At 39.3% G+C, this 20,488-nt stretch overlaps 1 protein-coding gene across 1 annotated transcript in view; it reads left to right on the forward strand.

The window, feature by feature from the left end:
• Nucleotides 1–20,488, forward strand: part of ZNF407 (zinc finger protein 407) — a 422,327-nt gene that overhangs the window by 24,354 nt on the left and 377,485 nt on the right. The window contains exons 2-3 of the mRNA XM_060119725.1: nucleotides 795–5,507; nucleotides 10,816–10,930. Of these exons, the coding sequence (XP_059975708.1) occupies nucleotides 848–5,507; nucleotides 10,816–10,930 (4,775 nt within the window). The 5' untranslated portion in view covers nucleotides 795–847. The remainder of the gene's footprint in view (nucleotides 1–794; nucleotides 5,508–10,815; nucleotides 10,931–20,488) is intronic.

Raw genomic sequence — 20,488 nt, forward strand, 5'->3', positions numbered from 1 at the left:
TTGTTAATTAGGATATAGTTAGAAGGATGATAGTCAGACTCTTTGCTCTAGGGGAAGAGGATGAAGCAGTTGTTTTAAAATTATGTTTTTTTTACACTGGGACTTGGGCTTCTGTTGGGAAGCTAAAGAGGGGGAGGGCTGGCCCCCTGACTTGTATCACAGCAGTTTTTGTTTAATCTGTTCTACAGAATGGGAGTTCACGGAAATGTACTTTGAAAAGAGGGCTTCTCTGGTTTCTTTTTTTTTTAATTAGTAAATTGAAATGTACCAGTAAAAAGAATTAAAACATGGGAGTTTTTTTGTAAGCTGGTTGAAAATTACTTTTTCTATCAAAGCAGTGTAGCATTGCTTCCTGAGTCAGCATATGGCGATGTGGTGGTATGCCCCAAATCTGATGTCATGCATTTCATAAAGGACTTTGCACACGTGATCAAATCCATCTCAACGTAAAGGAGACCTCGAGGCTAATTTTATGATATTTTTCGTCTAGTGTGTCACTTTATGTCGACTTTTGGACTAACTTGTGTGTCTTTTCTTTTTTTTTTTTTGCGGTACGCGGGCCTCTCACCGTATGGCCTGTCCCGTTGCGGAGCACAGGCTCCGGACGCGCAGGCTCAGCGGCCATGGCTCACGGGCCCAGCCGCTCCGCGGCATGTGGGATCCTCCCGGACCGGGGCACGAACCCGCGTCCCCTGCATCGGCAGGCGGACTCTCAACCACTGCGCCCCCAGGGAAGCCCTGTGTGTCTTTTCTTTATGGTCAAAGGTTTTATACTATTTTTATTTTCTTCCCAGGTTAGGTGTGCCCAGTGAGCCACCCCTGACGCATCATCAGCACTTTATTAGTGATGGAGACTGAGAAGAAGCCAGAGAATGATGAGGACGACAGTGTAAACAAAGAAGCAGAAGACTTGAGAAGTAGTTCACCCCATGATGTAGACTGTGGGCCTGTATCTGAGGTGATGGCAGATTCCTCTGAGAATTCCATAAGCAAAAGAGGTTTTTTAGAGTCATCGGACTTTGACCGCACTGTCGTGGAGGACGACGGACATGATCACGCTTCCAAGAGAATGAAATTAGCCGAGGCAGAGCCCCTCATCCATGGGTCAGAGAGGCCTGAGGGCGGAGGCCTGGAAGCGGGTGTCCTGTTGGCGGGGACAGGGGTGGGGGCCCTCATGAGTGACCCTGATGGAGGCGTGTGTCTTCCTGGTGCCTTCGCCACCCCCTGCAACGTTAGCCCCATGGACAGTGCTTCTCTGGAAACAGATGCTGAGAAGAAGCCCACTCAGGAGATGGTTTTCCTTGATCCAGCAAGAGAGCTTCCCTTCCCCCAGAATGAAATGCGTGTGAGCGGTACCCTCGGACGTGTGGATGCAGTTCTGCAGTGCGGCACGTGTGGTCACTCGTTTGCTTCCTGCTCCGATTTGGAGAAGCATGCCGAGTGTCACACGCAGCAGCCTGAGGACCATGCCTGCGGCCCCTGTGGTCACAAAGCGGAGAGCAGCGCGGCCTTACATGTGCATGTCAGGCAGGCGCACGGGCCGCAGAGGGTCTTTTCTTGTGACCTCTGTGGCTTTCAGTGTGTGGAGGAGAACCTGTTGAACGCACACTGTCTCGGCAAAACACATCTCCGGCGTCAGAACCTTGCTGCTCGTGGAGGGTTTGTACAGATCTTAACCAAACAGCCTTTTCCTAAGAAGCCATGTCCCATGGGAACAAAAAGTGTTCGCACAAAGCCAAGAGCGTCTAAGCCAATAGTAAAGAATGGTGGTTCAAAAGGATTACGAAACGTTGGAAGCAAATTTAAAGATTTCAGAGGAAGCATTTCTAAACAAAGTGGAAGTGGCAGTGAGTTGCTGGTTGAAATGATGCCATCCAGGAACACTTCGCCAGAAAAAGTAGAGATTGTTGAAGAAAATGTAACCTCCCTTGATATACCTCGGAATCCCGAAAACCAGAGTGAAAAGTTAGGAGACTCAGTCACCTCAGAGGGTCTCCTAGAGAAATTGGAAAAATCTACCAGAAACACCCTCCCGGCAGCCCACGGCGTCAGTACAGCCTCAAGACCCAGATCTGAGCGGAACCTCCTCATGCTGGGCAACAGCTTCCGACGACGCACTGGCACGTTCGCCTTAAGGGGCCAGGCGAAGACAAGGTTCACTCTTTTAGGAATTCATAAAAGAGGCCCTGCTGAAACTCAGAGGCTGTGTTTGAAACACTTTCGAGCACAGATGAAAACAAGTGATGCTGAGTCAACACCTCAGCACGCAGAAACCGGTGGCAGCGTCCAGGGTCTGTGCATCACACCTGCAGAGACCCAGGACCTGAAGCAAGACAGGAGAAGCTCCCATCTCCCATGCTCCTTTGGCTCGCTGATGGTGAGGCCGCCTTCTGACGACCAGGTGTTGTGTACATGTACAGACTGTGGACACACAGCCACAAACAGGACAGAGTTGGAAATCCACGTGAAGAGGTGCCATGCAGGAGAGATGCAGTCTCACTGCCAGACATGTGGCTTTTCCAGTGCATCCAGGAGGGACTTGGATGCACACTTGCACAATAACCAGCATCAGCAGACCGACCCCGGCCTCAGTTGTCAGTGTTTTTCCGTTAATTCCTTGAATGAAATGTACCTGAGAGACCACATGAAGGAAAAGCACAGTAGGGGCTTCCTTTGCACACCTTGTAATCTGTTCTTCTCATCTGAGAAAGACATGGAGGAACACAAAACAACTGAGAAGCACATTCACTTGTTGGGTCAGCCAAAGACTTCTCAATCATTTAACAATGATTTGGTTTTACAGACTTTACCTTTAAGTACTTTAGAATCAGAAAATACAAAAGATTCTGTGAGTGAGTCAGGAAAAGCAGCTCAGGAAGAACCAGTTCAGTCCAGGGTAAGCCATGGAAATGAAGTAAGACATGCGAATAAGCCTCAGTTTCAGTGTAAGAAGTGTTTTTATAAAACAAGATCTTCCACTGTTCTCACAAGACACATAAAACTCCGCCATGGTCAAGACTATCACTTTCTTTGTAAGGCATGTAATCTTTACTCATTGAGCAAAGAAGGAATGGAGAAACACATTAAGAGAAGCAAACATCTTGAAAACGCTAAGAAAAATAATATTGGCTTAAGCTTTGAAGAATGTATTGAAAGGGTCTGCATAGGTGCAAATGACAAAAAAGAAGAGTTTACCATTTCTGGGAATGGAAGGATAGAAGGCCATGTGGAAGGTGTGCAATTCCAGGAGCACACCTGTCTCGACAAGAGCATCCTCCTTCCCCAGGAGCTGTCACAATCTGGTGTAATCACCAAAGAGGCTGAATTAGCTTTGACCACTGCCCCAAAGAGAGGGAGACCTAAAGGTAACATCTCACGGACGTGTTCACATTGTGGTCTTTTGGCCTCGAGTATTACAAACTTGACGGTGCACATTAGACGAAAACACAGTCACCAGTACAGTTATTTATGCAAAGTGTGTAAGTATTATACTGTAACTAAGGGAGACATGGAACGTCATTGTGCCACCAAGAAACATAAAGGACGTGTAGAAATAGAAGCGAGTGGAAAACCAAGTTCAGATATCATTGTTGGCCCGGAAGGGGGTAACCTTGAAGCCTGTAGGAAGACCACCACTTCAGCAGTTTCGGATGTACCTGCCAACGAGTCAGCTGAAGCAGACACCTCTGTTTCGGAAAAGCCAGTACTAGAGCAAGGGAATCCAGTTGAAGTCGACGTTGAGAATGTATTTCACTCTACAGATGGGGAAACTAACGGCCACATTCTTGAGAAAAAGGAACAAACGTCTCTAGAACCAGAGGACCTTATCCATCAGGGCAATGCCTGCTCCCAGGGAGATGACGCAGGTACAGGAGATAACAAATGTGCGCACTGTGAGTTTAACGCTTATTCTTCTGCTTCTCTAGAACTGCACATAAAACGGAAGCATACAAGAGAGTTTGCATTTTATTGCATGGCGTGTGATTACTATGCTGTGACTCGGCGGGAGATGACCAGGCACGCAGCAACAGAGAAACATAAGATGAAAAGGCAGTCTTACCTGAACTCTTCGAATGTGGAAGCCAGTTCTGCAGAAATGTCCAGAACCATCATTATCCCTGAAGGGCAGCATCAGCAAGGTTCTGAAGAATTTCAGGTAATTCCAGACCAACCCTCCGAGACTCTCAAAACTAGAAGTGCTGCTGATTGTTCTATTTTGGACGAGAATACTAATTTAGATATGTCCAGAGTACTCGGCGCTCCTGGCTCTGTAGAAATTGAGACTGAGGAAGAATCTAATCTCAGCGAAGATCATTCCTTCTGTGAAGCTTTCCAGCAGCCCCTTGCCAAGGATAAAGTTACAAAACCGGAGGAGATGGTGTCCCTTAATATTTCCTCTAATTATGGCTCCCCAGGCAATTTTCAGAATGAAAATTCAGGAAGCTCAGCTTTGAATTATGAGACAGCAAAGAAAAACCACAGTGTGTTGAATGACGTCAGTGATCCAAACACACGTTGCAAGAGTGATGGCGGAAACGTAGGGGACAAGGCAGATAAAGTCCTTGGCAAACGTGTGCGCCCCGGAGCTCTAGAAGGAGAGCATTCGGCTGAGAGCACCATGCTGAGAGCAGCTGGAGAAGAGCTCAACCTGGGTAGCAGTGGTCAGAGCAAAGTTGGAAGTGTGCAGAGTTCAGGGGATTTGAAAGATGTGCCAGAAGATCCCGTTCTAGAGAATAAGGAGATTCTGATGAATTCCCAACATGAAAGTAAAATAGTTTTGGAAGAGGATGGTCCAGCTTCTGATAGCACCATTGAAAATACTGATGTTTATGAAACTATAATCAGTATTGATGATAAAGGACAAGCCGTGTACAGTTTTGGCCGGTTTGATTCTTCCATCATAAGGATAAAGAACCCCGAAGATGGGGACCTGTTAGACCAGTCTGAAGAGGGGCTCATAGCAGCAGGAGTGAGAATGAGTGAGTTGCCCTTAAAGGACTGTGCTCAAGGTGTGAAAAAGAAGAAATCGGACAGCGGTTCCTTTGCCGAATCCACACGAATTCGTTGTGATGACTGTGGCTTCTTAGCAGATGGTTTGAGTGGACTGAATGTTCACATAGCCATGAAGCATCCCACAAAAGAGAAACACTTCCACTGTCTGCTGTGTGGAAAGTCATTCTACACGGAGAGCAACCTCCATCAGCATTTGGCCAGTGCTGGTCACATGAGAAACGAACAGGCCAGCGTTGAGGAGCTTCCCGAGGGAGGGGCCACCTTTAAATGTGTCAAGTGTACAGAGCCCTTTGATTCTGAACAGAATTTATTTCTGCATATTAAAGGGCAGCATGAGGAACTGCTCCGAGAGGTGAATAAGTACATAGTGGAAGACACTGAGCAAATCAACCGCGAGAGAGAGGAAAATCAGGGGAACATTTGCAAGTATTGTGGGAAGATGTGTCGCAGTAGCAATTCGATGGCATTCCTAGCCCACATTCGCACTCACACAGGTACGTAAAGTGCAGCGAACCTCTCTTTACCCACCAGGGGCAGAGGAGTGCTAGAGTTCGGACATTTGTTCCCATCCAGATGTGGAGTCCTTAACTGCATCTGCCAGTCGGCCTCCACCCAGTTCACCTCCCACTGCCCCATGGCTCTGGACGCTGCCGTAGTCTTTGTTGACACTTAACATTTCTTAAGGTAATTAATTGAGCCTTAGTGATTCCAAAGGCACGATGTTTGGCAGATTTCTTTTATCAAGAAGCCTAGCCTAGTCCCCCTGATGCGTTTGTTATATTCCTGTCTCTCCCAGCTTTTCAGTTGTCTCTAAGTCCTAGTTGTTTGGTTTTCCAGGATGTCTATTAAGTGGCACTTTGGGTTTCAGAGGACATATTAAGTGGCTTTTGAGGAGTGGAATATGAAAATTTTCTTACAGTTTTAGGGATTTAAATGTATTCATTGCCAGATAGTTTATATCCCGAAGTGTAACTCCCAGGCAACAAGATTCTGCTTTCAAGGATCAAAATTAGTCAACACTTTTCAAAGTTAATATGTCCTGAGGATTTGGTTTACATGGAGGTGGCACTTGATTTAATTTCTGTGCTGTCACATGTAGTGTTCCATTTTAATGTTCAGTTTTAGGTAGAACTTAAAAAAAAATTTTTGTGGAAAATACATAAGCCACTATTCTAAATTTATGTTAACATTCGCTGCACTGTTTCTGTAAACCTGCCATACATTCTTTGTTTTAAATGGACAGCTTTTCTAAATCATTGTGCTCTGCTTAGACAAGTTCTGTCTCCATGGTTAAATGATGAGTGGATTTGAATAATAAATTCACATTTCAATGAACATATTTTCATTAAAACTGTAAGGTTTATTTTACTGTACTTTTAAATAATGGCTTATTATTAAAGCTATACTTTAAATTCATGCAGTTTTTGAAACTTAGTGCACGGTTACAAGGAGGAAGACAAAAGGGTATGAAACATTATTAATAGTTTAGGGTGATTAAAGATAGATAAAAGTTTTTCGTTGAAGAAAGTAACAGGGCAACCTGCGTAAGATTAATCTAGGTAAATATAAACATTGTACTCTTGATCCCAGCTCTTCCCATGTAGTAGAACCACTCCTGGAGAGTAAGGTCAAATACTTATTTGTTGGCCTTATTAATACCTCTGTCGGTACCGTGTTGCCGGTCACTTTCTGAAATGATATGGTTTTAGAAATCAGGCTCATTCATGTGTGCAGAAAATAGGTTCTTTCTTAACATGCCCTCTTAAGGCAGATAAAACTGAATAAAACTAAGAGGAAGATGCTAATGGAGCTCTTTTTAGAATTCTTTATGCAACTGTCTGGTCAAGACATGTTGCTTATAATTGATGTGTCCATTACTTGAATTCTCTTGTAATTATAGTCAATAAGTCTTGTAAATGTGTTAAAGCTCACTAAAAGCATACAAATTCAAGAACAGAGTAAGGCTAATAATTTAAAATAATCAATGTAGGCATTTCAGCACTTAATTTCCCTTGTGTGTTGATAGCTGATCATTCTTAATCCATTAAGATTTATTTAGTCGTTTACAATGCAAAATAGGTTTGCACTGGTCACTTGTGCCATTTGAAAATGTCCACCAGGTTAAGTGCAGAATGTAGTCCATTAGTCTTCCTTGACTATATGTATTAATTGCATTTAAAATCAAGTTAATGTGGATGTGAAAGTGAGGTAACTATCAATATGTGACAGAGTAACCCTACTTATATAAGTTACATCATTGATTGTAACATTTAGTAAAAGTTAGCGTACTTTTTAACATCTCCTGTTGGCTTACCAGCAAGTACATTTTTATTGTGTTCTGAGGCACCGCAAAGAGCTCTCTTCCTGAGTCCCCAGTGCCAGCCGACATTTCAATTTTGCAAGTCATTTTTTGCGGGGAGGTTGCTCTCCAGGTTTTAATCCAAGTTTTTTTGTTGTTGTTGTTTTGTTTTGTTTTTTTTCCTGGGGGCATCTTAAAATGAATTGCTTCTCTGATACTTTGCTTATGTCCATGAAATAGTAATTCAGGGACTGTTATTAATGGTTAACTGGAAAAGGGCTTATTCTTCCAATCCCTGTTTTCATATTTTGTGATTTACTATATGTTTTATGTAACCTTTTCTTCCCATCCTTAACACGATAAAAGCAGCACTAGAAAAAACAAATGAGTTTTGGTTATCAAGGACTGTGGGAAAAAAAGCCTCCCAGAGTTGTCCTGCGGGCTCGCTGGTATGAAGCCATCCATATGACCAGAAAGAGCAGCGTCTCCTTTCCCTTTGTGTTAGTAATACAGGAAAAGCTGTTCATTTTCTCTCCGGCATTGTTCTGGTAGTTAGAGCTTTGGTTTCCTCTACCAGAGGTCATTAAGTCGGAAGACTGTGTGAAGCCCTTAACTTCCTGTTCAGAGTGTGCTGGTCTCTGGCGCTATTTGGCAATGTCCACACGTGGGAGAACGTTAGGGCTGGTGGTGTTTGTACCTTAATAAGTGATGGTTTAGAAGCCAGATCAGCTTGGGAAGAGGCGGTTAGGGGGAGTTAGTGCGTCGAGTTTAAGCGCAGCGAGGGCAGGGCCTCTGCTTTGCTCACTGCTTCACCCCCACGTGGCGCTGGCTTTCCGTGCTGTTTGTTGAATGAAGGAGTAAACACATGAGCAGAGGAACCAGTGAAGTGTTGAGTGTAGGGAGGATTGTGGAGTGGAGAAGCATTAATTAGGTAATGGGTTGTATCCGTCTTCCTTGATTCTTTAAGACCTAAAGTCGTCTTATGATTTTTTAAGTGTCAGTGTCACATCCGTGTATGCATAGCAGTTGGCAGTGAATGAAGTTGAGGAAGGCCAGTGCAGGTCTGAGGGGGAGGCTTTGTTTTTAAAGTCTTTGGAATTCTTTAGGTAACACTGTGAGGTGCCAGAAAGCTAGAGACCCTATTTCATTTTTCTCTTTCAGAAAACCTCACAGGCCAAATTAAAACAAAACAAAACAAAAACTACCGAGGGTAATGCTGTCGCGTGGAGTGGGACTATTTAAAATAATATTGACAGTTTATAATAATCTCAATATGCCTGAAAGACAAATTTAGAAATATATGGTTTTACAAATTTTGCCTTAAAAATACTATGCCTGGATTCATTTTGGAATGGGCCTAGCAGGCTTAAAAATGGAAACGCCATCAGTTAGGAAAAAAAAAAATGGGACATTTCTTGTTTTCTTATACAGAAAAATGTTACCCCTAGTCACGTAGTATTAGAATTTTTATGGCCAGGAAAGAGATGTTAACACATCTCTGCATGTAAGATACAAAAAGTAGTCAGGGCCTCCGTGATTTCTACATGGAAGCAGTCAACAGGGTGACTCGTGGACGTGTTGTCAGCACACCAGCAGTGATGGCTGAAACCCCAAGGAACTGCGGTTTCCACCAGGGAGCCACGGACAGTCCACTGAAAGTGCTGAAGGTCTGTGTCCAGTCCCCGTGGCCCGTGTGCTGCCACACAGAGGAACTCACACCCTGTAGTGCAGAGCGAGCACACAAGGGCTTTAGTCACGAGATATTTTGGATCCTTTCACCAAAATTGTAATAATACACGTGTTGAGAGAGCTTTATCTTCTTTGTTTAGAGTCCTGATGTTATTGTTGATTAATAATTTCCTAATTACCTTTAATGCAGTTTAATTTAAAGTACAGGTAAATTGGTTCTTCTTACTCTTTTCTTTTACAAGTCCCTTTATAGAATGCTGTGTCAAGATGAAATGTTTCAAAGTAGTGATAGGCTTAGTTTTATCAGAATCATTTAAATAAACTAGTTTCTAATGTGACTTATAGGATGTGATTGCTGTAAGCTGCAGTCTCAACCTGCTTTTGACATTTAAACATATAAAGCTGACTAGATATAACCATTCAGGTGCTAAATATATTTTACCTCTACTTCTAACAGTAGAAATGGAAGTATTAGAAGATCTGGCTTCATGGTCTTTGAACTGTGAAATATTCAACTTTGCCCGTGCTTAGTACTGTTGACTTTTTTATTTCTGTTAGAAGATTAAAATTAAATGCTTCACTTTTTTTGTCAGCTTTTGGGAATTAAATTGAAATTTAAGGCTCTAAAACTTTTTACTGAGCGCTTCAATTTCAACAGAGTATTCTTGGAGGATTGTTTTTCAAGGGCATTGCACAAAGTTCCATTGATCAAAAGTGATTTACTGCAACTCTTTTATTTGAGCTCTTTTTGTATATTTATTAAAGTTCACATATTTCATATTCTGTCTAACTATATTAGAAGAGGTACTTCACCAAGTAGGTACTAAACATGCTATGAAAAATTTGGAAACATTGTACCAATTTTAAACTGTTTTTTTTTATGATTTTATTTTCTTGAGGATTTAAAGGTTAGAATTAGAAAATGGTATATATGTGTTACACTTTGAAAGAGTGTTGCTTCTTGTTAATATGGGTCCTGATTATCAATTAGTAACTACGTTCCAGTTAGAATCTACCTATTACTGACAATAAGTTTGTGGACTCTGAAATAATTTTGTCTCCTCATTTTTGAGTATAGATTAATCTTATTCCTTTGTGAAATAAAAAAATTGTTGGTACTGTGCCCTTTATGTTGAAATGTTTGTTCTTGAAATCAACAATAGCCAAAATGTCAGTAATTCTGATTTGCTGAATCATCACAGATTTTTGGCTCTAAAATGATCATAAAAGCAAATAATTTATCCACTATATATTCTTATATTGTATGGTATTGAAAGAGTAATATCATGAATAATTTGGGATAAATGTTAGAAAAAGAACTGAAATATTAATGTGAAAAAATTCAAAGCTGTAGAAATATGAGGGAATGGGGATGTGGCCACTGAGAAATTTATTTGATAATAAATATATTTTTAAAAAACATCAGCTACTCTGTATGCATTTATGTTTTTAAAATGTTCCATTTAAAATGTTAAATGACTTTTAAAACTATTTTTGTGAATTGTAAGAAAAATATTTGAAATTATGTAGCTCATCTCATCTACTTAGTACTGCTCAGGTGTATCACCTTTGACTTTAAATTTTAGAAATGTTATTGAAAGTTAGAAATACTCATTGGAACATTAAAGTCTTCTTGGTGGAATAATTGTGGAATGCATGTCTGTTCAAGTTAGAAAGGAATGCAGGTATTCCATTTTGGGGACAGAAATTTGTAATTAGATTATACGTATGATTTAAGATCTGGGCCTCTTTTAAAACTTTATCAGTAATGTATTATTCAAATTCAAATCATACTTTATGTTAAATTTATTTAGGATCAAAACCATTCAAGTGCAAGATATGCCATTTTGCAACAGCTCAGCTTGGCGATGCCAGAAACCATGTCAAAAGGCACCTTGGGATGAGGGAATACAAGTGTCATGTGTGTGGGTGAGTAAATTGAAACCGTCTCTACCGTGGTGAACCAGGAAGCATGTGCAGGATATCCATTGTTTCAGAATTCAAAACTGATACGAGTAAGAGTGGCTAAAATTATGCATGCGTATCCTTCTTTCCATTGTTATGGTAAATTCCTTAAACACAGTTATGACATTCTTCTCCCACTTCTAATCCTGTACTGAAGATGAGCAATTTTATGGGCTACAAGGTCAATTTGAACCTGTAATCTGTAAATTGACTAAATTATAGGATGTTCATTCATATTGCCAGAGAGAAGTGTAAATTCCATTTAAAGACATAAAAAGATACATAATATAGCTTCAGGATTCTATATGTATTTTTTTTTCTTTTGCTATACCACTTTAATTTTAATCACATTAATGACTCTTTGGATACATTGGACACATTCTATAAGGAAAAAAGCAGAAAAAGATTTAATTTCAGAGAACTGATTATTGCAGGGATGAAGCTTAAAAAACCAGTGTATAATGTAGGTTTTTGTGTAACGTTATTTCAAAACTTGTTTTTTTCCTGTTTTAGTTAATGGCTCTTTCCTCTAAAGAATCATTCACAATGTTTAATTGTCACTCAAATGTGTTGCATTTAACAGGAAGCAATGAGACGCCTTAATGCAACACTAATTAATTTAGCAGAAATGTTTAAAAGGTTTTAAAATACCATGACATCTATGGTATATCATAGGACATTCAGAGCTGGATTTTAATACCTTACTTCTGATTAAAAGTATATTTTAATGCTGTTATGCTAGAGAAATTAACTAATAAGTGCATCATATAAAAACACTTTATGTGAAACCTGAGGAACCTGCAGTTCTTATGGTTAATTCACAAAACACTTCAGATTCAATTAAATTATGCAATGCGTACATGTTATATTAGGTTTATTTTTTCAGTGGAAGATTCTTCTGGTTAGCACTACTGTGTAAATGTCTTTTAAGTCAAAAACAGTTTCTGTTTTTTAGTGGACTGTACATTTCATCCCAGGATGCAGTTGCATTTTTTGAGCCTTAAGATAGTTTTGCAAATAACTTTGCAAGCAGTTTTATTAACCATGGCCTGTGATTTATTCATTGGCAGAATTGATGGTTCAGTGACTTGGAGCTAAAGTAAATGAAGATGAACCTTTGCCCTAAAGCCCCCTGAAGATCAGTGGGAGAATGAGTTTTGTTGCTACTGATTTTAGCTGCAAGGGTCGAGTGCCACATGGTTCATTTAATTGCTCCAGGTCTTGGAATTTTAAAAGATACCTCATTTATTGTTTTTACCATGTGAGTTATAGGAAAGAGGAAGGCCCTGACTCCAATGAAAATTTGTGCTATGACAATAAGCAGTTTCTTCTTTGTGTCTGCAAAATAAGTAAATACTTTTTGCATACTATGTTATTAGAAACCTAATTCCATTCATTTTTTATTAGCGTTACCAAAACCTGGAAAGAGAAGAAGAAACTTTCAGAGAGCAGTTTCTGACATATGTAGTGTCAAAAACAACATCTGATTGATTGGCTTTGGTTGTGTGATTTGAGCAGTGCACACTTGCTTAGCTCATTGCTTAGCAAGTACAACTGGCATGTTGCACTAATGGTTTATATAGTGATTCCCAAGTAAAGAATTATAAGTACATATAGCTATGTTGAGTTTTATACGGCTGTCAGAGAGGTCTACGTGTGTGTGTATACATAGAAAAAGCAATCTACATTCTCAAATAGTATCTCTTAGAATTACAATAGTCGTTGAATTTTATTTGACCAAGAAATAATAGTTCTCTTAATTTTTTTATGTGAAATTTGATTTAAAAGTCACATAATAGTTATTTGTACAGGCTAGATATTTTTACAGTGAAGCTAAAAGTTCTGAAGAATTTCAGTAAACTGCAGGATGCCTATCGACCTATGTAGTTGACACAGAACAATAATGAGTTAAATACCCTTTAATGCTAAAGAAAAAGTATCATAGGTTGTTCTGTATTCCATGTGTTTCAAAGGGATAGAGCAGAATGTAGGTTAAAAATTAAAGTAAAAAATGTTAAAAAAAAGAGAGAATTGGCTATCAGATTAGTGGCAGTAGAGAGCACTGGTACATTAACATCACTGACAATGTCAATTCATTATCATTGATGGCTAAATAATCTTAGAAATGCTCAGTGGACCTATTAGTTCCTGAACATAAGCAGCTCATGCTGCATTTCTTCATTAGCTCTTAATTGCTATAAATTTTACCTTTTAAAAAATCATGCTTTAAAAGGTGAAGTGATCTTTCAGGAACATTAACTCTATAATTTTGTCACAAGCAGAAGGTCTTGCACTATGTTTTCTTTTCTTCAGTAGTTAGTATCTTAGTGTCTGTTCTAGAATTTTACTAATAACCCCTTCACTGTTTGAGTTGTAAGAAATAAATAGTTTTTCAAATAGTTCTGTTAGAGTAATATATGAAAACAGTGGGGCAGGCACATTTTTTATTTTTTATTTTTATTTTTTTTTATTTTTCGGTATGTGGGCCTCTCACTGCTGTGGCCTCTCCCGTTGCGGAGCACAGGCTCCGGATGCGCATGCCCAGCGGCCATGGCTCACGGGCCCAGCCGCTCCGCGGCATATGGGATCCTCCCAGACCGGGGCACGAACCCGTATCCCCTGCATCGGCAGGCGGACTCTTAACCACTGCGCCACCAGGGAGGCCCCAGGCACATTTTTGAAGTGAAATTATTACTCACAGTGTTGTACTATTTTTCCTTAGTAACCTCTTGAAAAAGTCTTATATTCTATGGTGAAATTGATGAAAACAACAAACAGTACATTTTGTTGAAAAGACCTTAGTATTAATGTTTCAGTTTATTTGTAATTGTATGACTTCTTTTTCATATCTTTAAGATTTTAGATGCTCATCGAATATGTATCATATATTATTTGCTAAAGCTTAATTTAAGGGTTGTGCATTAGCTACTCCTTTAATAAAAACTGCCTTTTAAACTTTTATTTCAGTTGTTTGAACCTACACTGATCTTCTTTGAATTTTTAAGCTCAATTTTAAGATCTCTCTGTCCCCCTCATCGGCAAATCTTAGCCACAGTATATCATGGATTTGAGTTATTTGACCAAAGAGGCTGAATGTATTGTATTCGATGTCTAATTCCTAATGCTAGCTGGGATTCAGAATTCAAGATTTAAGTTTTGTTTACCCATGGTTTACATGCTTATGTCAGGGTATAGGTTTCAAAAATGTATTGCTCTGCACTTCCTGTTTTAAGAACATGTTATAGATAACTTCATTTAAAAGCCTTTCATTTTACTTTCACTTTTAGGAGGAGCACTTTTTGAATTACAGTTTCTTAATGTTTTTCTTACTTCTGAGCATGACCTCAAGAGGAATTTTATAGAATATAGGTGAATTTATATTTAGCACTGATGGATAGCTAACATGAAAATGTGCTATGGGTCGGACATAGGGCTTAGTGGGGGAGAAAATAAAAAATAATAGAAAGCACCTTATATAGAAGTTAATAATTTTGTTGGGAACATATGTTTAAAAATAGGTAAACACATTTTTACTAAGTCCATGATCTTTACCTTTGCTATTTTTCAGTAGTCAAGAACTTAAAAATCTCAGTGGCTTAAGAACATCACTGTGGAAACCATGTTTTGTTAAATTCATTTACATTTATTTTAATAATCTCTTCCTCCGTGTGCGTACAAACATACACACACACATTAGTGTATATATGATACTCTCAGTAATAAATAGTATTTAAGTAGTGCTGTGTTTTAGTGTACAACTTAATTAGCAGCAGTCGTTTCATTTGTTGATCTCAGTTTCATGAGATTGTTTATCTCATGTTTATTACCCCATTGTACAGATAGTAAACATGAGAGTAAAAGTATTTTTAGTGATGGAGTTAAATTATGGGCCAGTAATGGTAGACCACTGTTTCCTTCCTTTTAACTGTACCTTTTCTTTATTTCTCTGCTTTTGTAATATCTGTTGTTTTAGTTACTGATTTTAATTTGTACTTATTTTTTTTCTGTCTAGGTTGTTTTCTCTAGAATGTGATAGCTGTAACTTCCAGCCCCCAGCCACTTTTGTTTTCTGCTTTTGCTCAGACTTACATTATTCTAAAAAATTGCTTGCACTGTATTTTATTTTAATATTCTGGTATTCAGTCTCTTTCTCTCTCTCTCTTTTTGGTCTCTCTCTGTTTCACTTTTCTCATATTAAAGTGTTGTTTTGAATAATTTTATTATTTTTCCTCATTGTTCCTTTATGTGTTGATAATTTATTGCACTTGAGTTGTTACAAATTGAACGTGTTAGTATCATAGAAATAAGTACCTAAAAAAGTGAAGATTTTATTGTCTTTCCATTAGGATGAGAGGGGGAAAATTGATCATCTTGGGTTATGGTTTTTGTTTTTCATTACTAGCTACTACAAAAAAAGACTAAGTAGAAAATTAGTAAGTAGTCTGTGATTTCAGTAAACCCGGGAAATGATACCTAACTTTTGTATGCCATTATTCACGAAAACCCCAGTATGCATGACTTAGGGGTTATGTTATTTTCTGACTGCTTTCCCTGTGTTTAGTCTTGAATCTTGTATATAAACAGTTGAGTAGTACTTACCTAATCAGGAGAGAATAGGGCATTTACTAAATCTGTCACCTCTGGGTTCATGAAAAGATTCTAGACAGTTTCTATTGTGTATTAATGTGCTTATGAACTGTGTATTCTTAGTTGGTTTAAGAAACCTTAAATAGAAAGTTACTAATGCAGCAAAACTCTTTTTTTGTGTGTGTGTGGCATTACCTAGTTTTTGTGCATTAGAAGGGATCTCTATGTAGATGATTATAATGTCACTTTCTGACCTTTGCAGCTTGAATAATTGTAAATCATTGCTTCATAACGTGTCAGAGAATGTCTGTACTAGGCAATTAAATGGCAGAATATAATAGACCAAATTATTGCCTGTCATGTTTTCAACAACACAGTTCGTATTTGAGTTACACTTAATCATTACGTGCATTAGCAACTTCATTGGAATCCAGCTTCAGGCTGAGCATGAAATACATTACATTATTTAAACCTCTAATGGTACAAGTCATTTATTTGTGTTGAAGTGTACAACATGCAGAGTTTCATAAAGCAAGGAACACTTGAGAGCTTAATTTATCCAAATCAAAGTCTAAATGCAGATAAACACAAGTGGCAAAAATTAGTAATTTTTATAGGCTGGAAATATTTAAAAATACATGGTTGTGTGTAATTTTAGGCAGCAGGAATAAATTAAAATCACTATTTTTAGTCTGCTCTGAGAACTAAAGCTGTGTATACCTAAATCATTAAGAGCACCCTGGGACTGCATTTTTAGCTGAACAATTAATTACAGCCATCATACCTACAGATGTATGCAAATCAAATAAGTTTTTGGTTCGGCTGGTTGTTTTGGTTAAAGAGACATAGAAAAAAGGATATAGATAGAAAAAGTTTGTTTTATATCATGTCATAAATTATGCATGTAACAATATAAAGGGCAGCATCTCTCAATTTTATAAAAAACATCAAAACTAACATTAAAATACTCTTGTTATAAAGGATGTGTTGCATATTTTATCTCTATAATATTTTAATGATTTTTGTTTAATGGTATATTTTTGTCTTTAGTTTGAAAATTTAAAAATCCCACATAATGCTGACTGTCTCTCTTCCTGTCAGTGAGGAATACCAAATGTACATTGTTCGTTTATTCCTCTGATGTTGAAGTCCTTGAAATACCATTTAAATACTGAATGGATGTTATTTTATATTTTTTATAAACAAATCACTTTTCATTTTGAAAATCTAGGAGATATCTTGGTTATTATATTAAAATAAAATACACTTTTTCTCAGATACGATTGTAGGATATTTTGTAGTGAACTGCTTTGTAAATCCAGGAGAGAGTTGGGGGTATGGTTAGGATAACGGGGAAGAAACAGAAGAAACTGTTTTCTGCCTCTCCTCACAGGGAGAGGAGGGCATCTTCGTCACCACCATATCCCGTGCTCCTTTTTTGTGATAGTGTTTTCTTGAATTTTTGCCTTCGAAGAGTAGGGTCATAGATTTATTCCAAGGCAGTAAGTGTGATCAGCTCATAAGAAAATAGAAATAAAATACACATTGTCATTTGTTGGTGTTGTAGTTGAAAACATTGGCCTCTGTCTCTAAGGTCTTTTCCAGTGAAAAGGTCTTATCTCAGTGACTTAAGTAATTTTTGCTTTATTTTTATTTTAAAATGTTCCATGGTGACTTTAAAATTCTGTTGTGGAATCACAGGATTCTTTAGCCCTCCTGATCCCAGGAGTGAAATACAGACGGGCAGCTACTCCTCTGGTTTCCTTTGTCTGTCCTGTGATTTTTTTTCTTTTTTTTTTTATTGTTAACCTGTTTTCTCCCTCCCTCTTCCTGTTCATGTGTTTCTGAAAGTCCTTTACTTTCTACAGGGTTTTGCTCTTTGATATGTCTGAGACTGAATAAGAGGAGGTGTTGGAAATGTAGATAGGAGGGAAGTACAACCGTTGATTCAGGTATTCATTCATTTCCCATTGGGCAGATTCTTGACAGTTTCCTCTTCAAGTAGGCCCAGGTGGTGCAAGGGCCCTGCGGTCACGTGCTCCGAGTAGGAGAGACAGACTCAGAGGCAGACTACAGGGGAAAGCGCGGGGGATGGTGGTCCACAGAGGAGGGGTGCCCAGCTCTGCTTGGGAGCAGCAGGAAAGGCTTCATTCAGAGGATATGTTTGAGTTGGTTCTCGAAGGATGAGGAGGTATTTATACACAAGGCAAAAAAGGACACTTTTTTTTTTTTTTTTTGTGGTATGCGGCCTCTCACTGTTGTGGCCTCTCCCGTTGCGGAGCACAGGCTCCAGACACGCAGGCTCAGTGGCCATGGCTCACGGGCCCAGCCGCTCCGTGGCATGTGAGATCTTCCTGGACCAGGGCACGAACCCGTGTCCCTTGCATCAGCAGGTGGACTCTCAACCACTGCGCCACCAGGGGAGCCCCACTTTTTTATTAGAGGGAACAAAAGAGCAAAAGTCGTGAAGTATGGAATAGCATGGCATATTAAGAACACTGTGAGAAATTCCTGGAGGTTAAGTGCTTAGAAGGGGTGAAGCAGGGGATTTTTTTAATATTAAATATTTATGGAGTATCAGTATGTGCTGTTAGCCTTTAGGGTTAAAAGATCAAAACGGTATCTGCTGCAAATGGATGGAGAAAGCTCAGGTAAAGAAATGCCCATATCTTTTCTGAATCTTGTTGCCGATTCAAAAAATATTTCATCAGCTAGGTAGCGTGATGTGAAGGTGAGTGGGGGTTAGGCAGGCAGCCAGGGGTAGCCCATTCCAGGCAGGGCTTTGGGGAGGTTCAGCCAGGAGCATGGCGAGTTCAGGAGCCGCTGGGACTTCAGCTCTGCCTGAGGTGGGATTGTAAAGGAAGGGGGCAGGTGGCAGGGCCAGATCACAAAACTGTGCCATGCTACGGTGCTGAATGCTGGCCTTTTCCTCTGCTTTCCATCACTTTTTTTTTTTTTTTTAACATCTTTATTGGAGTATAATTGCTTTACAATGGTGTGTTAGTTTCTGCTGTATCACAAAGTGAATCAGCTATATGTATACATATATCCCCATATCCCCTCCCTCTTGCGTCTCCCTCCCACCCTCCCTATCCCACCCCTCCAGGCGGTCACAAAGCACTGAGCTGATCTCCCTGTGCTATGCGGCTGCTTCCCACTAGCTATCTGTTTTACGTTTGGTAGTGTATATATGTCCATGCCACTCTCTCACTTTGTCCCAGCTTACCCTTCCCCTGACTTTCTTCCTAGTTTTCCAGACTGTGAATAAGCAGTGAAGGGAGGAAATAGAGAACCTGGCAGGAAGTGAATTACTACTTAAGAATGAAGGGGCATGGGGATTCGCCGTGGGGACTTATTTTTAAGAGAATTTCATTGTTCACAGTTTTAATTAGGAATGCTGTTGATAACTGTAATGGATACAGGTTAATACTGGTTTCATATAACCTAATGCAGCATAGTTCCAAATGATAATTACAGGGACACACAGTTACGTGGCCATACCGCAGATGTCCACATGCAACCGATACATTGAAAACGGACGTTAGAGTTGTTCCTATACACAGTTCATCTGGCAGGGCAATGTAAAGTGGGACAGGAAACCATCAATTAAAGAAATATATATATATATATATATATATATATATATATATATATATATATATATATACTGTTTCGTAATGGGTATTATTCTCCTACTTCTTAGTCCTTGGGTATGTAAATGTTTCTATGGGTTCTGTCTCCATACCCATTGTTCACTTTCACTCATCCCTGGAGCTCCTTTATTCCCCTCGCTGCCACTTGCTTTAGCATTTTACCAAGAATGAGTATAAGGTCTTTTTTTTTTTTAATCTTTATTGGAGTATAATTGCTTTACAATGGTGTGTTAGTTTCTGCTGTATAACAAAGTGAATCAGTTATACATATACATATGTTCCCATATCTCTTCCCTCTTGCATCTCCCTCCCTCCCACCCTCCCTATCCCACCCCTCTAGGTGGTCACAAAGCACCGAGCTGATCTCCCTGTGCTATGGGGCTGCTTCCCACTAGCACTTATCTACGTATTTAGAGTGCCAAGTAAAAACAGTTCCAAGCACTGTTTAATGCTACTCTGTAGGTATATGAAGTTTTAGAAAATTATTTTGGATTTTGCTGTTCCCTTTCAGTTTTAAAAAGTACTCTTTAGTGCTGAGGAGGTATAGGAGTATACTGAGCTGGACCAAAGGATGGTTGTTTTGAAGGACTGATAAGGGGTTAATTAGCATCATAAATACACTGTCAGCTCTACATGTGGTCCAGGGGGAGCTAGAAGATTCTTCCTATAAAATTTGGCGAAATGTAAGATCTTCCCTCCTAATCTATTTTAGAAATGTGATTGTAAGTGAAAATGGTCTCATGTTGTTAACACATCTGATAATTTTTGTGATCATATTAGCAAGTAAGTATGATTTTTTTTTTACATTGTGGGCAGTCAGTGCTTCCAAACCTAAATTTGCACTAGTCTGAAAATTTGCCATGTGTTTAAATGTTAAAGAGACAGATAGTGGACAGATAAAGAAATTTGGGTCAAGAGCTTAAGAGACTTTTCACAAATGTAGATAGGAACCCAGGACTTCTGACTCTGGGGTTGATGTTATTTCTATTATATCCTGCTGGCATTCTGTTTAGTCTTAATATCTCTCTTAAACTTCAGGTTTCACGAATTTCAGCCACCAGTCTTTTTAACAAGCGAAATACTGGCTGCATGTTTAAGCAGCAAAGTTAATTAGTTGATTGACTTGTTCATTCATTTTTCAGACGTTTTCTGGCAAGCTTGTGTGGGCTGGAGTTTCGGGAGCTCACGGTGGTGAGGCTGTCATGATGACTTTTGCGTTTAGACGGTCAGGTGCCCTCAAAGGGTGTCATTACAGAGGAAGTGATGAAGATACACAGGGAGG

Source organism: Mesoplodon densirostris, chromosome 15 (genome assembly GCF_025265405.1).
Source record: "Mesoplodon densirostris isolate mMesDen1 chromosome 15, mMesDen1 primary haplotype, whole genome shotgun sequence".
NCBI classification, from domain to species: Eukaryota; Metazoa; Chordata; class Mammalia; order Artiodactyla; family Ziphiidae; genus Mesoplodon; species Mesoplodon densirostris.